Source organism: Schistocerca gregaria, chromosome 11 (assembly GCF_023897955.1).
Source record: "Schistocerca gregaria isolate iqSchGreg1 chromosome 11, iqSchGreg1.2, whole genome shotgun sequence".
Lineage (NCBI taxonomy): Eukaryota > Metazoa > Arthropoda > Insecta > Orthoptera > Acrididae > Schistocerca > Schistocerca gregaria.
In genome coordinates, this window is record NC_064930.1 from 86,711,957 (window position 1) to 86,731,542 (window position 19,586).

The window sequence follows — 19,586 nt, forward strand, 5'->3', positions numbered from 1 at the left end:
ATTGACAGAAAACCAGTGCACATCCTGACAACTGTTCATAATCGACCTGACTATGAAGAACAGCAAACAAATCAGAAGACTAAACTGATAATAATAATGGAATGGGTGAAGTCATTGTGCACAACCAACAGTTTGCAGCAATCCTTTTATGAGAAGATATGTGATGAGATGTAAAAAATATGTTTTTACATGTAAGACTTGGTAATTCTCAATGTGAGTGTAGTACACTATATGATGAAATCCAGTAAAAGAAGACTGAGGTTCACAGATGTTTATGTCGACCTAGCAGAACAAGCTCTGAAAGGCATTAGACTTTCTGATTATGGGATTTGTGGATGACCAGACCAAGCAAAAAGTCCATTAAGTCTCCAAGGAAGGTAATGGGGACATATTCCCACAAAAAAACCTCCAACTGACAAAAAAAAAAAAAAAACAGTATTGTCTAGATAATGTAAGGTTTGTTCAGACAGAAAACAGCATGTAGAATCCTGCTTTGAGTTTGAAGAGAGCAAGATTTGCCTACACATGGATGAGTGTTCTAAGCTTTATCACACACTGACAAACTACATATGGTCTGGTATTTCACATTGCAATAGAGAAATACAGTAAATAGACAGCTTTAATATAGTTTATAGTATGTCATTGTAAAAATGAGGAAAATCATTGAAAAGTCAGTGTACAGCTTTGTCATAATGTCAATAAAGAAATTATATGCCAGGGTCTAAGAACCATGTTGTTGTTGTCTTCAGTCCAGAGACTGGTTTGATGCATCTCTCCATGCTACTCTACCCTGTGCAAGTGTCGTCATCTCCCAGTACCTACTGCAACCTACACCCTTCTGAATCGGTTTAGTGTATTCATCTCTTGGTCTCCTCCTACGATTTTTACCCTCCACGCTGCCCTCCAGTACTAAATTGGTGATCCCTTGATGCCTCAGAATATTCCCTACCAACCGATCACTTCTTCTAGTCAAGTTGTGCCACAAATTTCTCTCCTCTCCAATTCTATTCAATACCTCCTCATTAGTTATGTGATCTACCAATCTAATCTTCAGCATTCTTTTGTAGCACCACATTTCGAAAGCTTCTGTTCTCTTCTTGTCTAAACTATTTATCGTTCATGTTTCACTTCCATATATGGCTACACTCCATACAAATACTTTCAGAAATGTCTTCCTGACACTTAAATCAATACTCGATGTTAACAAATTTCTCTTCTTCAGAAACGCTTTCTTTGCAATTGCGAGTCTATGTTTTGTATCCTCTCTACTTCGACCATCATCAGTTATTTTGCTCCCCAAATAGCAAAACTCATTTACTACTTTAAGCATCTCATTTCCTAATCTAATTCTCGGAGCATCACCTGATTTAATTCAACTACATTCCATTATCCTCATTTTGCTTTTGTTGATGTTCATCTTATATCATCCTTTCTGTCCATTCCGTTCAGCTGCTCTTCCAGGTCCTTTGCTGTCTCTGACAGAATTACAATGTCATCATTGAACCTCAGAGTTTTTATTTCTTCTCCATGGATTTTAATGCCTACTCCGAATTTTTCTTTTGTTTCCTTTACTGCTTGCTCAATATACAGATTGAATAACATTGGGGAGAGGGTACACACCTGTCTCACTCCCTTCCCAACAGCTGTTTCCTTTCCATGCCCCTCGACACTGTAACTGCCATCTGGTTTCTGTACAAATTGTAAATAGCCTTTCGCTCTCTGTATTTTATCGCTGCCACCTTTGGAATTTGAAAGACAGTACTCCAGTCAACATTGTCAAAAGCTTTCTCCAAGTCCACAAATGCTAGAAACGTAGGTTTATCTTGCCTTAATCTATTTTCTAAGATAAGTTGTAGAGTCAGTATTGCCTCACGTGTTCCGATATTTCTACGGAATCCAAGCTGATCTTCCCTGAGGTCAGCTTCTACCAGTTTTTCCATTCGTCTGTAAAGAAATCGCGTTAGTATTTTGCAGCTGTGGCTTATTAAACTGATAGTTAGGTAATTTTCACATCTGTCAACACCTGCTTTCTTTGGGATTGGAATTATTATATTCGTCTTGAAGTCTGAGGGTATTTTACCTGTCCCATACATCTTGCTCACTAGATGGTAGAGTTTTGTTAGACCTGGCTCTCCCAAAGCTGTCAGTAGCTCCAATGGAATGATTTCTATTCCTGGGGCCTTGTTTCGACTTAGGTCTTTCAGTGCTCTGTCAAACTCATCACACAGTATCATATCTCCTATGTAATCTTCATCTACATTCTCTTCCATTTCTATAATATTGTCCTCAAGATCATCTACATACTCCTTCCACCTTTCTGCTTTCCCTTCTTTGCTTAGAACTGGGTTTCCATCAGAGCTCTTGATGTTCATGCAAGTGGTTCTCTTTTCTCCAAAGATCTCTTTAATGTTCCTGTAGGAAGTATCTATCTTCCCCTGGTGATATTCGCCTCTATACCCTTAGATTTGTCCTCTAGCCATCCCTGATTAGCCACTTTGCACTTCCTGTCGATCTCATTTTTGAGATATTTGTATTCCTTTTTGCCTGCTTCATGTACTGCATTTTTATATTTTTTCCTTTCATCAGTTAAATTCAGTCTCGCTTCTGTTACCCAAGAATTTCTATTTGCCCTCGTGTTTTTACTTACTTGATCCTCTGCTACCTTCACTATTTTCTCTCTCGAAGCTACCCATTCTTCTTCTACTGTATTTCTTTCCTCCCATTCTTGTCAGTCGTTCCCTAATTGTCTCCCTGAAGTTCTCTACAAGCTCTGATTCTTTCGGTTTATCCAGATCCCATCTTCTCAAATTCCCACCTTCTTGCAGTTTCTTCAGTTTTAATCTACAGTTCATAACCAATAGATTGTGGTCAGAGTCCACATCTGCCCCTGAAAATGTCTTACAATTTAAAACCTGGTTCCTAAATCTCTCTCCTACCATTACATAAGCAATCTGATACCTTCTAGTATCTCCAAGCTTCTTCCATGTATACAACCTTGTTTTATGATTCTTGAACAAAGTGTTACCTATGATTAAGTTGCAGTCTGTGCAAAATTCTACCAGGAGGCTTCCTCTTTCATTTCTTACCCCCCCAATCCATAATCACCTACTACTTTTCCTTCTCCCCCTTTTCCTACTACCAAATTCCAGTCACCCATGGCTATTAAATTTTCTTCTCCCTTCACTATATGAATAATTTCTTTTATCTCATCATACATTTCATCAATCTCTTTGTCATCTGCAGAACTGCTTGGCATATAAACTTGTACTACTCTAGTAGGCATGGGCTTCATGTATATCTTGGCCACAATAACATGTTCGCTATGCTGTTTGTAGTAGCTTACCCACACTCCTATTTTTTTATTTGTTATTAAACCTACTCCTTCATTTTGTATTTATAACTCTGTAGTCACCTAACCAGAAGTTTTGTTCTTCCTGCCACCAAACATCACTAATTCCCACTATATCTAACTTTAACCTATCCATTTCCCTTTTTAAATTTTCTAATCTACCTGCTTGATTAAGGGATCTGACATTCCACGCTCCAATTCGTAGAATGCCAGTTTTCTTTCTTCTGATAACAATTTCCTCCTGAGTAGTCCCCGGCTGGAGATCTGAACAGGGGACTATTTTACCTGCAGAATATTTTACCCAAGAAGACGCCATCATCATTTAACCATACAGTAAAGCTGCATGCCCTCAGGAAAAATGATGGCTGTCGTTTCCCCTTGCTTTCAGCTGTACGCAGGACCAGCACAGCAAGGCTGTTTTGGCTGTTGTTACAAGGCCAGATCAGTCAATCATCCAGACTGTTGCTCCTGCAACTACTGGAAAGGCTGCTGCGCCTCTTCAGGAACCACACGTTTGCCTGTCCTCTCAACTGCCACCCCTCCATTGTGGTTGCACCTACGGTACGGCTATCTGTATCGCTGAGGCACGCAAGCCTCCCCACCAATGGCAAGGTCCATGAGGCAGTAAAATACAAAAAACAAAGTGGAATGTGTACAGTTAACAGTAATAAGTTCTTGGAAGATAATAAAGAATATAGAAAAACTAGTTGCCACATCAACACAGGCCAGTAAGTCAAAGAAACCTGTGACTTGATGTGGTAAGAATACAGAACCAAACACCTCATAGACATCCTCATTAAATGTGAAGGATATAAAATAGTGGTGCTTTTGACATGCTGTCTGTAACCATTCATAAACTGCAAATATAGAAACATATCATGTCACTGGAAGTTGTGGACAATAAAATATAAATTACATCTATACTGAACAACATGGTAAAATCTAACTATTTAAAAAGATAAGCTAAGTAAAATGAACTCTGTCAGGTTATATATAAACAGAACAGACATTGGTATCATTGTTGTATAAACACTTTAGCAGTGTAATACTGCCGGCCGTGGTGGCCGAGCGGTTCTAGGCACTTTAGTCGGGAACCGCGTGACTGCTACAGTCACAGGTTCTAATCGTGTCTCGGGCATGGATGTGTGTGATGTCCTTAGGTTAGTTAGGTTTAATTAGTTCTAGGGGACTGTTGACCTCACATGTTAAGTGCCATAGTGCTCAGAGCCATTTGAGCCAGCCTAATACACCTAAGAAGTTATGTGTAACCTTGAGAATATGAGGCACTGAGAGCACAAGTGGACTAACCCTGGGGAAGTCACAGGCCTAATTATAAAGGCTCACAAACAACGCTTTTCTGTGATGCAGTGCAGCTTTTTAACATGCATACGACGTAACTGTGGTTTTACTGAACAATATTCTGACATAGATACATTATAAACATTAATTATGTAGCAGAATATTAGCAGTTTTGCTGTGAGTTAGTCCATTTTCACTCTGAGTGGTTGAACATTCTCAGTGACAAGGTACACTGATTATTAGTGCTGTTCATTGCACAAAGTCCATAATAGGTTGCATGTGACAATAATATACATTATTATTATACATTGTACAGATTACATGTAACATTTTACATTGGTTTCTATAATTTTAAGCCGGCATCTCGTGCTCGTGCGGTAGCGTTCTCACTTCCCGCTCCCGGGTTCAGTTCCCCGCGGGGTCAGGGATTTTCTCTGGCTCATGATGGCTGGGTGTTGTGTGTTGTCCTTAGGTTAGTTAGGTGTAAGTAGTTCTAAGTTCTAGGGGACTGATGACCATAGATGTTAAGTCCCATGGTGCTCAGAGCCATTTGGACCATAATTTTAAGCACTATGTTGTGTTTCGAAATCATCCACCAGCAATGTTTCTACAGCATTTGAAGACATTTTTGTAGAAATCATGATGAAGTGGGGGTATATACAGAACAAACTGAGCAGATCCTTCATTTTTGCCTCTTTAATGACATGTCCATTAGGATAAAGCAGTTCAAGATTGTTGTTGCCTGTGGATGTTTGTTTGGCTACATCAATTTCCTGAAATGGCTCTTTGCTTTGGTTTGAGTATTTATACCATATTTTGAATCCGTTGATTGCTTCAAATCGCAGCCACTGTATGTTCAACCATTGTAGACATTTTTTTGATTCAGGATGTTTCTTTTGAGCTGTTTTGTTGAAGAGAAACATTCCTCATTCATATTGATAACCTTGAACGAATACCTTTTTTTTTTTTGTACTCACTACCACATCATTCTTGTGTTCAGGAGGTAAATATTAGGAAAATACTTCTTTTGTTTCTGAACCAAGCCAAAATCCTGGCCACAGGGCAGGTATGAGTGTCCGCTAACTAAAAATTGATGGTCTATTTCTGTCACAGAGAATGCTGAGCTGCTTACAGTGTATTGGCACAGTACATTGACTTTTATGTTTCTATTCTGGCCTCCAAATTGATCAGAGTACATAATTAGTTTTCCAGTCCTGACAAAATTGCTTATGAAGTGCAGCAAACAAGAACCAATTTCTTGTGACCCTCTTAAGGCAATAAATTTACTTAACAGAAACATGTATGTGTCATCACTCTGCATATTGTGGATGCCAAAGCAATATGTCCACAACTGACTTTTGTAATAGCAAACTCCAGTTGAGATGAATGGTGTAGACAAATTTTTCATCAAATCAAATGTTATCACTGTAAAGCTACCATCTGATTTGCTAAGTAAAGTATCACTCTGTAAATGTGCCCGCACATACTCAGCTTTTTGCTGATGGAATTCACATTCTGCAATTAACTCTGTTCTCTCATTATCATTATCAGCAGCTGTTATTTTTACTTGCAAAGCATCACATGTTTGACAAGAGTTGGACACTGGTGGATGAAATGACAAATTGCAGTTTTCGAAAAAAAAAAAAAAAGTCGTGGAAAATAAAATGAGAAACCAGCATTTGCTCCTCTGTACAGTACAATGAATACATGATTGATAAATTTAAATCTGGTCCTAAATAATTTCTACCATTATTTTTATGATACACATAATGGCTTTCATAAGGTGGAAATTTTTCTATGAAACATTTTATTTCATCAACTTTGTGGGGAAGTGTTTTATTACCGGGTTTACCTTTACCTTTACCATCACGAGGAGGAGTTGCTTTTCCCTCTTTATTCTTGACTACATTATCAATTCTTCCAGCAGATATGGCTAAAGTGTTCTGAAAGAATCTTTTGCACACCCTAATTTCAGATCCATTTCAATTGAGCAAGTAATACAATTTTGTGTTCTCGTTGTGTGAATGTTGCTGTGCTTTATCAACAACTTTAATCATGATAAACAGGAAAGCCGACTGCAGATCATGGCTGCCTAAATTATAAAACTCATTGAATACTTGTTCCTTCCATTCTTCGGTGATGTTTTTGTGGAACTCATACTGGTACGAACACTCTTTGATTTGTATGCAGTTCCTTTTGAGGTACAAGGTTACACTTATGATTGACATACTCTTGATCTAGAGCTCTCTGTTCTTTCCTAACATTACGAAGCCATTTATCTTCATTTCTAAGGTGCTCCTTTCCTTGGCTCCATATCATGGCATCGTTGTTTGTCTCTGGCATGTCCTCAGGAAAAGTTGTTGCTGCGGCCATGCTCACTCTCACTTCTCATATTTTCCCATCAGATGCAAATATCTCTGTGATAAAAATATCCATTCTTCAATGTAATATTAACTACATGACAGAAATGGTGAACGTGGGCATTGGTATACACAAGCGAAGCAATTGTACAACATTACTTGGCGGGTGGGAAAAACATTGTTGTACACATAACATTATAATTGATCATTACTAGATTACACAATATAGCAATAAATAAAGTATTGTGTGTATTTCATTGTGTTTTTGTATGGAAAACAACTTGCATTTTGTGAACAAAGTCACCATTCGAGTTCCTTTGGACATCTTTCAATATGAACACATTAGTGTACATTCAACAATATTATCTGCAGACAAAAGAAATGAACACACAACTAACCTTGTAATTGTTCCTCCATGCTTTTTGGTAGGGCTTCCATGCTGCACAACTGACATTCACTGCCACGTTATCTCTGGTCCAATACGTTGTTCCACATTGAATACACAAGCCCTTCGTTCGCTGACATCACATACAGTGGCAGTGGATGGACAACACAGGGCACAAATGGACTATGACACATAGTCCACTTCTGCTCTAAATGGTATCTATCAGCTGTTGAGTGCAACAGCAATGTGTACGTTACTAAATAAGAGAAACCGTGAGATAAATGAACAGATCAAAAGGCATTGCATATTATGTCAATACTTCAAATGCACAAAACGTGTGGGTTAGTTCACTGTATCAGGGCCATGTTAGAGCACATCATCATGTACACTTAAAAGTAGTGGACATTCTAAGCCCAAAACACAGATGAGAGCCATACAGTAATGAACTACATGAGGTAACAGCCTTGCAGTATTCAGTGATAAACCACATCAAGTCAAAAAAATCATCTTAAAGATGAGAGCCATGTAATAATGAAATACATGAAGCAACAAGTGTGATGTGTTATGAACTACATGAGGTGACAGGCTTGCAGTATTTAGTGATAAATCACGTCATGTCAAAAAATCATCTTCAAGATGAGAGCCATATAATAATGAAATACATGAAGCAGCAAGTGTGATGTGTTTAGTAATAAAGCTCATCATGTACAAATACATGAATAACATGCAAGTACTACTTCCATAGAAAGGTATCACGGTGACTCTAACTCACAGCTGAAAATTAGATATAATGGGCAGAATATTTCATAAAGTCAAAAGATCCTTTAATCTGTATTAATTATTGTAATTATGAGGACCAGAACACATGGCATTAATATGAACGAATAGACATTTGTTAACTGTGTAAAACCAAAGTTGTGAAATAAAATGAAGAAATAACCAACTTCAAAGCTTTAAAAAGTACAACTAACAGGAATGTTCATCAGTCATAATCAATTAAAAAAATAGACTAGTCAACTAACCACTGATCTTTACTGGATCCATAACTGGAATAAAAGGTGTAATATAAAGTAATCATATCCATTAATTATTACATACATACTGAATGCTTAGAGCAGCACACACCAAATTGATGAGGAATGGAAAAGAACCACAACTGAAAATTCAGAGAGAGAATCATCTAATTCAATGAGCAAAGAATTTTTTAGACACTGAAAGGTTTGGTGATTATTCAAGTGTACTGGTCAAGAGCTCAAACTATCATACTATAGACAGCTCAAATTATAGTTGAATAAGAGTGAAGCTGGTTCACAGCTGAGCAACTATATCTTAATCTCTCAAGACTAATATTATGCCCATTGTGAACAAGCAAAAATGACATTTTCGTACCAGAAACAGTTACTGATCTTTATATAATAATTGCAACAGTATGAGTAAAGTGGTCTGGGGTTCAGGTCAATTTTAAGCTAAAATATAGTCATGGCACAGGTTAATTAATCAAGTTAAATCTGTTTTACATTTTGAAGCCTCCTTCATTGTATTGGCTTAAAATGTGTAGTATCTTATGCAGCGCACTTTCATTGCGTTTTGTAGAATCACCTTATAGGACACTATGGATGAAGTAATGAAAATATTTATTTAGTGAAAGCAAGCAGCAAGAGAATTATGAAAGAAGATAACCACATATACAGTAGACACCACATGGAAATTTGTAGAAGTTTACTCCTTTAATTTATATTTAGTAGGAATAAAAGACCAGTTAAATTTTGGTAGGTGATCATAGGTGAGACTGGGAGAGAGTGAGTGTGACTTAATCTCACATTGTCTTTCATTTCTTTTATTGCATTTTTTATGAAACATTCGTTTCTTCATATGAGCACTGATAACGTTGATACTGATTGCCCCTAAACCACAAACACACACTCAGTTAAACTGTGCCCAGTAAAGCATCTATGGCAAGATGATGATGCCTGCTAGTTTTAGTTTCAGTGTTTGTTTCTGTTTTCTGGTGCTGCCGTCTTCAAGAAACTGCTGACAGACATAAAAAAAGGAATAACCACAACTAGAGCAACAACAAAAATGCCAATTGACTACTACAAATTATTGGGTTATCTAGATCCAGTGATTAGGAAATACAGTTAGTTCCAATACAAAGAACAGTGGTTATGATAAACAGATATTGTTTTAATAAATGTATTAACTATTCTCTGTGTTAAATTTGAATTTGGTCATATCAATGTAGGCCGATAGTTATGTAAGATACGGAATGAGGTGGCATCTCTTCGCAAAAGAGTGGCTTTGGATCTGATTTTAATATATAAAGTGTTACGCATGTGAGCACAATTGGAAAATTCTGTGCAGTGGTGGTTCGCTTTTGTTAACCATTTACAGACTTTATTTATACTAGTTGCTTATCTTTTGTTAATCTGTCTCATTATTGTTACATATGGAAATGCTTTTTCTCCATGTGGGGTTCACAGAACTGAATAAATTAATTAATGTATGAAACAGGATTTTGATAACACTCTTGAGAGAAGTGCGTAGAGCAGGGATGTCAAAGAAGTGTTCATAGGGAAATGTGGGGAGAGGGACCATGCACTGTGCTGGAGCTGCCAACTATAACCTCACATAACTAGCCCTGCTGCTAGCAGACACAACCTAGCCCCAATAAGAGGAGAAATTGTGATTTTTTTTAATTGTCTTAAGAATTAAAATTTTCAATGTGAAGGAATGCAGCTGTAATACTCTCACTACACAGGAGCTCAGGTTCTGAGGAAGTGCAAGTGAGCACACAAATGGCATCTGTTTGTGTAGATTGTTATTGACATAGTTTTTAAAAAATACCTTTCTGTTGTGTGTAATTATTATGTTAAGGTCAGTAGCAGTGATCTTTAATTGATGTCAACACACTAACGGAAAAACGCAATTGCATGTGGTGCTCTGTCCAGTAATACCAAAGATTAAGTACTGTAAATTTATTAAAGTTAGTCTGAAATTATTTTGTCTAAACACATATGTAACACATTCAGAGCTCTTCCTATAACAGAAATAATTTGATTTTCTTACTCCTAACCTTTTAGTGTAGCCAAGAATCACTACTAGCAATACTCGCATCAGACCACTCTTTCATGTAAGTCACAGACCTTAAGCAAACTCACTTCTGTATTGAGCTTTTAGCCAAATCACAGTAAAGGTTGATATATTTTGCTACCTGCTTACTTGAGCATACTACCTCCAGCAAAAATCGAAAAGTTTGCAAATGGATGAATTTTGACAGATACAGTCAGCAATCTGTCTTGTAGTTATGGCAATGACTGCACTTATAAACTTTCAACTTGAGAACAAAAATAAACTAGTCCTTTGTATTTTCTGTGCTTTTAAATATATCACTCACACTTATAGCCTTTTAAACACAACTTATAACTCTGATTATTTGACTGTGATTTTATCAATTAAATGATCTTGAAGTGAAATTTTTTTAACTTATAAGTACTTTGGGTTGCCTGTCTTGCAGTGGTTAAGTCATTGGACTTGCATTCAGGCGGATGGCATTTCGAGTCCGTGTCTGGCCATTCCGATTTAGGTTTTCCGTGATTTCCCTAAATCACTTCAGGCAAATACCAGGATGGTTCCTTTGAAAGGGGATGGGCGACTTCTTTCCCTATTCTTTCCTAATCTGATGGGACTGATGGCCTTGCTGTTTAATCCCCTCCCCAAAATCCACCAACCAACCAACCAACCATCCTACGTTGCGTTATTTTGTGTCTCATGACCCTCTGCCTTTTGCAGCCCTCCTTTACGTGCTAATATTCCACAGTTTCAGATACTGATTGATTCAGTCATAATGAATGTTTTCTATCAAATAGCAATTATTTAGTCACTTTGGGCCAAACTAGATTTGGTGACTAGGTTTTGACTTTAAACAAAATAACTGTTTATTTCCTTATGTTTACAGAGACTAGATACAGAAACAAACATCCATGAATGATTGGGTGACAAACAAAACTGAATCACTACTCTAAATGATAAGAAGTAATAAAGAAATCAAACAAAAATCCTTGGAGCTACCACCACTTTTTAATTCAATTTAAAACACAAATTACAAAATTATCCTCCACTTCAGGTGTTAGAAATCTGCAGTCCCTCTAACAAAACCTCAATGAAAATGCCAGTTGTCACTATAATCTACTTGAATAACAGTCGCAGTGGAATTCCATGTGAGTGCAGTTCAGCTATGGCCTGGATCAACATGAACTGCTACTATCACAACTCTGAGCAGAATAAACTTTATCAATTAAAAAACACTCTGGTCTGTGTGTTCCAGTAATTATCTTCAGAGCTCTTCAAAAATAGAGAAGTCTGTTTGACGATAAAATAATTCAATATCCACAAAATTCTACTCACTTCTTACCTCAAATATCAAATACATCCAATACATTCATGGCCATTATCCTGTGCCTCAGGGAACGCTTTTGGCAACTTTTACTATGAATCATAGAACCCACTTTATAGGCGTGCTACAAATACACCATAAGCCGAACTCTGACTGAAACAGGTTCAGTTTGATCACTGAAATCGAACAATACTTCTTTGATTCACAATTATTAATTACTATTGATAGCTAATGGCATTAAAGTTTTGGCAATATGCAAGAAAACCACTGAATTTATCATACTGAATGTTATCGGCTCTAGGAGTATGTACCATTATTTTTTTTATTCATTGTACCAATTGTTTGAGGATATTTGATAATTTCTAAAAGAAGCTATAAAAACATGGAAAGATTCTTCAGTAATGTTTGGTTTAATAATTTTGTGTGTTGATGTGTCCTATAATGCAAGTGTTTCATATTATTTGACAAATTCTTCATGTCAAGGATATATGATTATTAACAAAATTTCATACCTGAAACACATCTAAGGTATGTTATTACTTGTATATGTATATTGATGGTTTAATATGGGACACATTTCTGAAGCTAAAGCTAAATATTTTTTTAATTGCTGTTTTTAATCGTATTATATCTAAATGAATGTACAAACGCCAGTAATTTCAAATTTTTGGTACAAATTTGTTGCTCAGTGTATCAATGTAGATAATAAAGTTAATAAATTTGTATTGTTTTTTAATAATGCTCATTTCTTCTAAAACATTCCATTATCTGCAAAGGAACCCTTGATTCAGGCTACCATAATAAACATCTTTGAAATCCACTGATTACTGGTCACATTTGGGTTTGGTCCCCCTGTTGATGGCAGGGTATGGTGAACAGTCCTCCACTATCACAAACTCTGTATTTTGTACAACTGAATACTACCATTAGGTGTGACAGTGGAACATAAACATTTCAGGCATCATTTCAACAACAGGTTGCCTCCCCAGGCATGCAGGACTCTTCACGAGGCAGTATCTATTTATATAGCTTGTTCTAAGAAGTCACCAAATACTGCAAATTCTGCTCCACATCAGTGGCATGTCTTGCCTGCAGAGTAATGCTGACTAAAGCAGGAAATAAGGTTTTGGTGCAGACCTGTTGATACACCTGAGAAAATCATGTTTCATTAGTTGTAAAATGTCCACTACTACTACTACAACGGGTAGTTTAAAACAAAAATGTTTAAATAAGTGTGCCCATTGTTACCAGATCATAGAAACCAGTTCTTTTCAAATAAGCCTGATGACCTTACTGCAGATTTTGCAAGCTACATAGCAAACATGAAACTATCATCAAGCTGCACATTGAAGGCAGCACGAAGTACCAAAATTTGTACAAAGATAGGAAATAAATAAAAAATATTTCAGCATTGAAACAACCCCAGTAGTTCAATGGAACATGCATTCATTTAGGTTACAAGTCGAGGGAGTGAAGACTCCTGATACCTGAAAGAGCTTCACACCTGTTTCCATAAAATATACAGAGTTGTCAGAACTTCAGAACTTGAAAAGCTTGTAATGGTGTTGTAGGGTAGTTTGTGCTGAGAAATAATTGGTAAGATAAAAATTTAATGTATTGTGCCATTTCCAAATTAATTAGCACGGAAGTTAGCTAATCAGGCCATTGCATGCACAAATTCAGATAACCCACCAGGTATAGTGTCACCAAAGGTGTTCCTAAAACTGAACAGGAAAGCAATACAAAAATAGGACATGGGATGGTAGCAAGATATGAATTCAAGGCAAAGGCTGAGTGGTCTTAAGTACTACCATCTATGCTATAGGAACAACTGACACTAATTGTATCTGGCAAGCTGCTTGAATTTGCCTGTGTAGTGGCATCATTGGCTAACGCCAGTGCTAATTAATCGGAAATGGTGCAGACTCTTCAACATCTGTACAAACTTTTCAGACTCTTTCCTACCACCCTGTTTTTCAAACACTTTAATGCTTTTATGCTAACTGTTCATAGCATCTTTTAAGAAAGTGCCAGTGTTAGAAGTGGTAGTCTTGGTAACTGGCCCATGCCATTCCTTACATCTTCCCTCACTGCCATCTTACAAGCAACTGCTGTAACTGTGTATGTGAATGCTATTAACACTTGCCTTTTGTATACATGCATGTGGATCTCATCACAAAGTTCCCACACACAAGATAACAGAGCAGTCAAGTACTGACAGAATCATGACATACATATACTGGTATATGCTGCTGTAGTTGCAACATGTTTCTCACTGTGGGAGTTGAGATTAATCTAATTTGTGCCAGGAAGAGAGAGCTTTATTTGATGCAGAGAATTATTTCTAAACGAAGATTGAAAGGTGATCTACAAACAGTGTTAAAAATACTTCAAATTGTCAGGAAAAAGACAAAAATCGTGCATTATAGAAAAGAATTCAAAACTCTGCCAGTTTTGATGGTATGTCAGCCAAAGTAGTAAAATCTTGAACTGGTAGCACCCACCCCTTTGTCCCCAAATCTGAAATACTCAGAAGTAACAGCTATTGATTAAAATGCAAATAGGTAAATGACCTCTAATTACAGGCTTTTCTGGTTTGATGCTGCACTCAGGAAATATAACAGTTATAGTTTAACATATCTTTCATTTGTTAAATGTCATCTTGGCTAATGTTGCAATGCATGAGTCATCAGTCATCCAGACTGGCCCCTGTAACTACTGAAAAATCACCAGCGCCTCTTCAATAACCATTTGGTATTGTTGTAAATAGTGAACTGTAATTTGAAAGGAACAATGGTGTACAAAATTACAATACCAGAAAGAAAAATTGACATTCGTTACTCTACATTAAAATTGTCTTAAGCATAAAAAGTGATTTACAGTGCTGACACCAATTTTTTTTTTTTTTATCATCTACCAAAGATATAAATGTCCGACAGACAGTACAGTAAAATTTGAAAACAGACTGACAAAGTTTCTCCTTGACAACTGCCTTTATTTCATAGAATAATTTCTATTTTTGTGTTGTGTAAAAAGGGGTGGATAGGAATTACTAACACATATATGTATTAAAAGAAGAAAGTCTTGTAGATGGTCAGTATGTACCCTATTTACACATGAATGTAAAATGTTTCACTTCACATCATTTCTATTAATTGTACAAATGATCCATGGAATGTGAAACTACCTACCTAACTAGCCTCTCCACAGATACCTTTTGAATGTGCTTGCATCTATGGTACTGCTGTTGAAGCATGCAAGATACTCCAATGCAACATAGTCCACAGTTTGTGAGGATGGTGTCAATTGTTTAGATCTGAAAATTATACTCTGAAAACAAAAATGATATGCTGTCAAGGCATTTGTTTTGGATGGATGGAGTATTATGTTGGCAGTGGAGAGCAGACTTTAACATAAATAAATGATACAACAAGAATAATACTAAATGTAGATTGACAAAATGTTAATATATTGTGTCATTCAAGATTTGGTGCTTGGTTCCCTCTTAGTCTTTATCTCTCTAAATGATTTAGCCAGGATTATTGGAGCACTCTTCAGAAAGTGGGATGTTTACTAATAACATTAGTATACTAACAAAGGGCCCAAACTCATATATACCACAAAGCTAGGAGGATAAATAAGAACAACCTTACAACTGGTTCATAAGAAGCATCTTAACCTACAATATCTCAGTTTAAAACAAATAAAAATAACTTAAAAATGCAAGAAATAAAGATCAGTGGACACACACTAGACGAGGCTATATGCATGATGATCCTAGGCACCCTTGTAGGTAATAAGTTGAAATGTCACCAGGATATGGATAAGTTGACAAAAAGAAAATGTTTGGTTCTGCCTGCTTTGCAATTATAAATCTCTCTCATTGTGTCAACCAGCATAAAGGATTGCTAGATACTGTAGTACTTTCATCCTGTACTGTCCTATGGCATAATCTTCAGAGGCAGTGTGAGTAAGGTCAAAAAAATATTTATTCTACTAGAGGTTAAGTTAAAATATTATGTAATGTTAATAACTGAACTTCTTGGTTTTAATAATTAGTGTTCGGCATATTACCACAACCACAGTAGTTGAAGTAAAATAATATCAATTCAAACCATTCATCCCTGTGCAGGATTCAGAGTAGAGTTTGATATTCTGGTGCAAAAGTCTACAACAGGTTGCAAATGAACACGAGGCAGGAATAGAACACCTTTTTAGTCATTTCTTTAATTTTAACAAGTGATTGCATTGAGTGATTTAAATTCTGCTTGACACATAATTTTCCTATTAAACAGGTTTTGGCTTTGCTAGTAGCATTACATAAATTTGTAGTTTGAGGTGATGAATACAGACAGCAGGTTAGTTGTATAAGAAGAGCAGTGTATTTTATATAAATGTAGCTTCTCTCCCAGTTTACATTTAAAGTAATCCAAAAGTAGTGCCCATAATTATCAGTGGCAGCGCATTAGCACTAGTAATAATTTTATGTTGGCATACATTACAGAAGTTGCCTGCAGCAAATTCTTTGAGCTGTTAATGTAGATCTTCATGTGTTACTCATCCCTGAAAGCTTTCCTTCCTGTCACCTTATATTGGAATGAAGAAGTGCATAAATGACAATTAAAAAAAATATGAAACTTGTACTTTGAGGAAAATGTGTTGCCTTGAGTCCTGTTTTAATGTGGTGCATGACATTAGTTCATTCTGCTCTGTCTGTAGTAGATAATTACTGTCCATTGATACTTCATTTAAGTATTTTCTCATTTACTGTATCAGTGTATATACTGTCTGTACGGTAATATTAATGAAATTAGTGAACTTCATTTCTTCAAATGTTATTTTATTTGCCGGTGTTTATTTTTTGTTGCAGTTATGTCCTCCTGAATTTGAACATCATGTAATTAAGGAGGAGGTGAGTTACTAATACACTTTGCTGATGATTAATATTTTCTCTTCCTCCACTGTTACTGTGGGAATCCTATTCTGCAGAGTAAACTTGGTGTAAGTTTGGTGATAGATTACACTGCTTTATTTCTACAGTATTTTGTACAAAATCTTCAGGACAACAAAGAATTCTTGGTATTTGAAATAGTTGTACCCAAGTAAAACACTGCACCTTGATGTTCACTGAATGTAGTCTTGTAGTGTGTATCCAATTACACCTAAGTATGTCAAGTAGAAAGAGGTTCTGAACTGAGCTATTCAGTCAATGTAAGGCATGTTGTGTAGTGGATGAGTGTCAGATTACAAATTCAAAGGTTCAAGGTAGTATCTCCAATGTCTCTCCCAATATGTGACAGATGACAAGTTCCAGTATTTTGTTGAGTCTGCACTCCACTCTGATTCCCTTATAACTGGCTGAGTAAGAAAATTCAAAGGCCAGAGGATGACAAGAGTCACTCCAGCAGGACCATTACTTGTAAAACAGTAGTGTTCAAACCAACCTTCAAGTTGAATTTAACATGGAGTGTGGATTCTGGTACAGTTTTGGATGTTTCTCATCCAATTGGGAAGTGCCAGATGTGAGGTAGTTCCATGTTCCGTATATCATTCACAAGACTGATATACAATATATGCTTTGTATATCTGTTGTCAATTTTGAAGCGGTGTTAAAAATCGCAGAGAGCGCCACTGTTAGTGGGCTGAAGGCATAAATGGACAGTAGCAACTCCCTTGGGGCAGGGCTAAGTGTTTACTAGAATGACATTTAATGAAATGTAGTGTATTTGTAACAGTAGGCAAGGATCTTACATCAACTGCATGCAGAATGGATTGGGCATGAATCGATATCACAAATATGGTAAAGGCTATAGTTGAACCATTCTGTCAGCCACCAGACTCAGCTGCTGAAGTAAATGACAACCTCAGCCAAAATTTGGGGTCTCCAGTACATGTGTATATGTGTATCCAAGTCAGTCAACCACAGTTGTACGAGATTTCAACTGTGTTGGTTGGGGAAAGTAACAACTTTAAAAGTTTTACAACTGAGGCTGAAAGTGAGATTCTTGAAACACACACACACACACACACACACACACACACACACACACACACACACACACAAATTGGAGTGATTTTGAGGAAGCAATACCTAATTCACAGTAGGTACAGAACAAAACAAATAATCCAGATAGGCAGTTATTAACTGAAAAATATTTTGCTGACAGAAGGACAATGAATTGTTACATACCATTCCAGTCGTGCCCCTCGAAAACACAGTGAACACACCTCTGGAACCTGAGCTATATCCCCATACATGCCATGGAGTTGATGAACATCATCTTGGGGAATGAAGCCTCTTAGCAACATACATTGTGGCAGATGATATTCACTGTGGCTGAATGGTGTCTGCAGCAAGAGCCCATTATCGGAGTAGATGGCATCAGGATGGATGTTTTACACATAACCACATTCAGTTAAAGCAACACAGTGGCCATACTGATCTTGCTGCCTCAAGAGATGGGTGTAGATATTTCAGTGTGGACAGTTACAATCCAATTGTTTTCCGTATACAGCCTGTTCCATGAGAAGAGAGACAGGCTAGAAGTCTGGGAACAAAACAGTTTATTCAATACCTGATATGTATTAGAACAGTTGGAGATACATTTTCAGTAAAAAGCCATTGTTTTTCATGGAACATATAGAAGGTAAATTTTGAGTAGTAGCACATTTGAAAAAATGTGAAATGGGTTACTATTGATTGAAGCCTCATTTGCTTTACCATCTCAGGCACATCGAACATTGAAAACCTGGCTGCATACCTCTGACTGTTATTCCATATAAAACTCTGAATAGGGTTCTCTTTCAAAGAGACCTTCTACTCCAGGCAGAATAGGAGGTATGAACTAATTTAGAGCATTGCTGTGGACATTTTATCCAACAGGTCCAAAAAGGTCAAAAAGATAACCAAATAGATAAATGTATTTCCATCTTAGATTTTGAAGGAAATATCCTCCCAGAAAAAAATAAATATATGGTGTTATGTGTGACATCAAACTTTACCTTCCACTGCCCATTATCTGTTGATGCTTACAGTGTGAACATGTCGTCCCACTGCACAGCAGACCATAATTGCAGACTTTGTGGAAGATCACTTCACCAAGCTTGTCCTTACAAACAACTGCCTTTTATGCATAAATGTTATGGAACACTATCCACCACATTCATCGGTTGGCCTGTTATTAAAAATGAAAAAAGCACAAGAATATAAAATAATGGACTGCCTGCCATATACTGATCCAAGCAAAAAGTAAGAACGCATGCCTCCAGTCAATATGCAAATTATTCAGAAGACACAACTGTCACCCTGCCTACTTCAGATTTTTTAAAACCAAATTCACCACCTGCTATAAGCCAAAAACGTGACCAAAACGAAAAATTAAATGCAAGAGGGGGACAGTTCCCTGTGACTATCAGTCTTTCAGATCCAGCAGGAGCCTCCTGGTGGATATGACAGGAGATCCCCTCAACTTAACAAAAGAGGAAGGACCTCTCAATGGTTCCTTCCTGCCAAAATATTGCTGGTGTACAGCCAAGTAGTAGTCAATTACTAAGAGAGACCAAGACATTGGGCCAAGGAAATGTCTGGTTGGCATCTTATTCAGATCTACACCCTGAAAAATTACCTGAAGGAAAACAGCAAAATGAGAAGCAGAAGGTAAAACAAAAGAAAACAACAAAATAAACTAATTCGTAGGCCTAATGGAACTGAAAGTTGACAGCAGACTCTATGGACACTACGCCAAATGCACATAGGAAAAGTCAGTAGATCAGCATGTGTCACATTTATAAATGCTGATC

General features: G+C 36.8%; 1 protein-coding gene across 1 annotated transcript in view; it reads left to right on the forward strand.

Moving 5' to 3' along the window:
• LOC126295244 (zinc finger protein 664-like) overlaps positions 1-19,586 on the forward strand; it is a 179,728-nt gene that overhangs the window by 38,705 nt on the left and 121,437 nt on the right. The window contains exon 4 of the mRNA XM_049987599.1: positions 16,657-16,698. Coding sequence (XP_049843556.1) covers positions 16,657-16,698 — 42 coding nt within the window. The remainder of the gene's footprint in view (positions 1-16,656; positions 16,699-19,586) is intronic.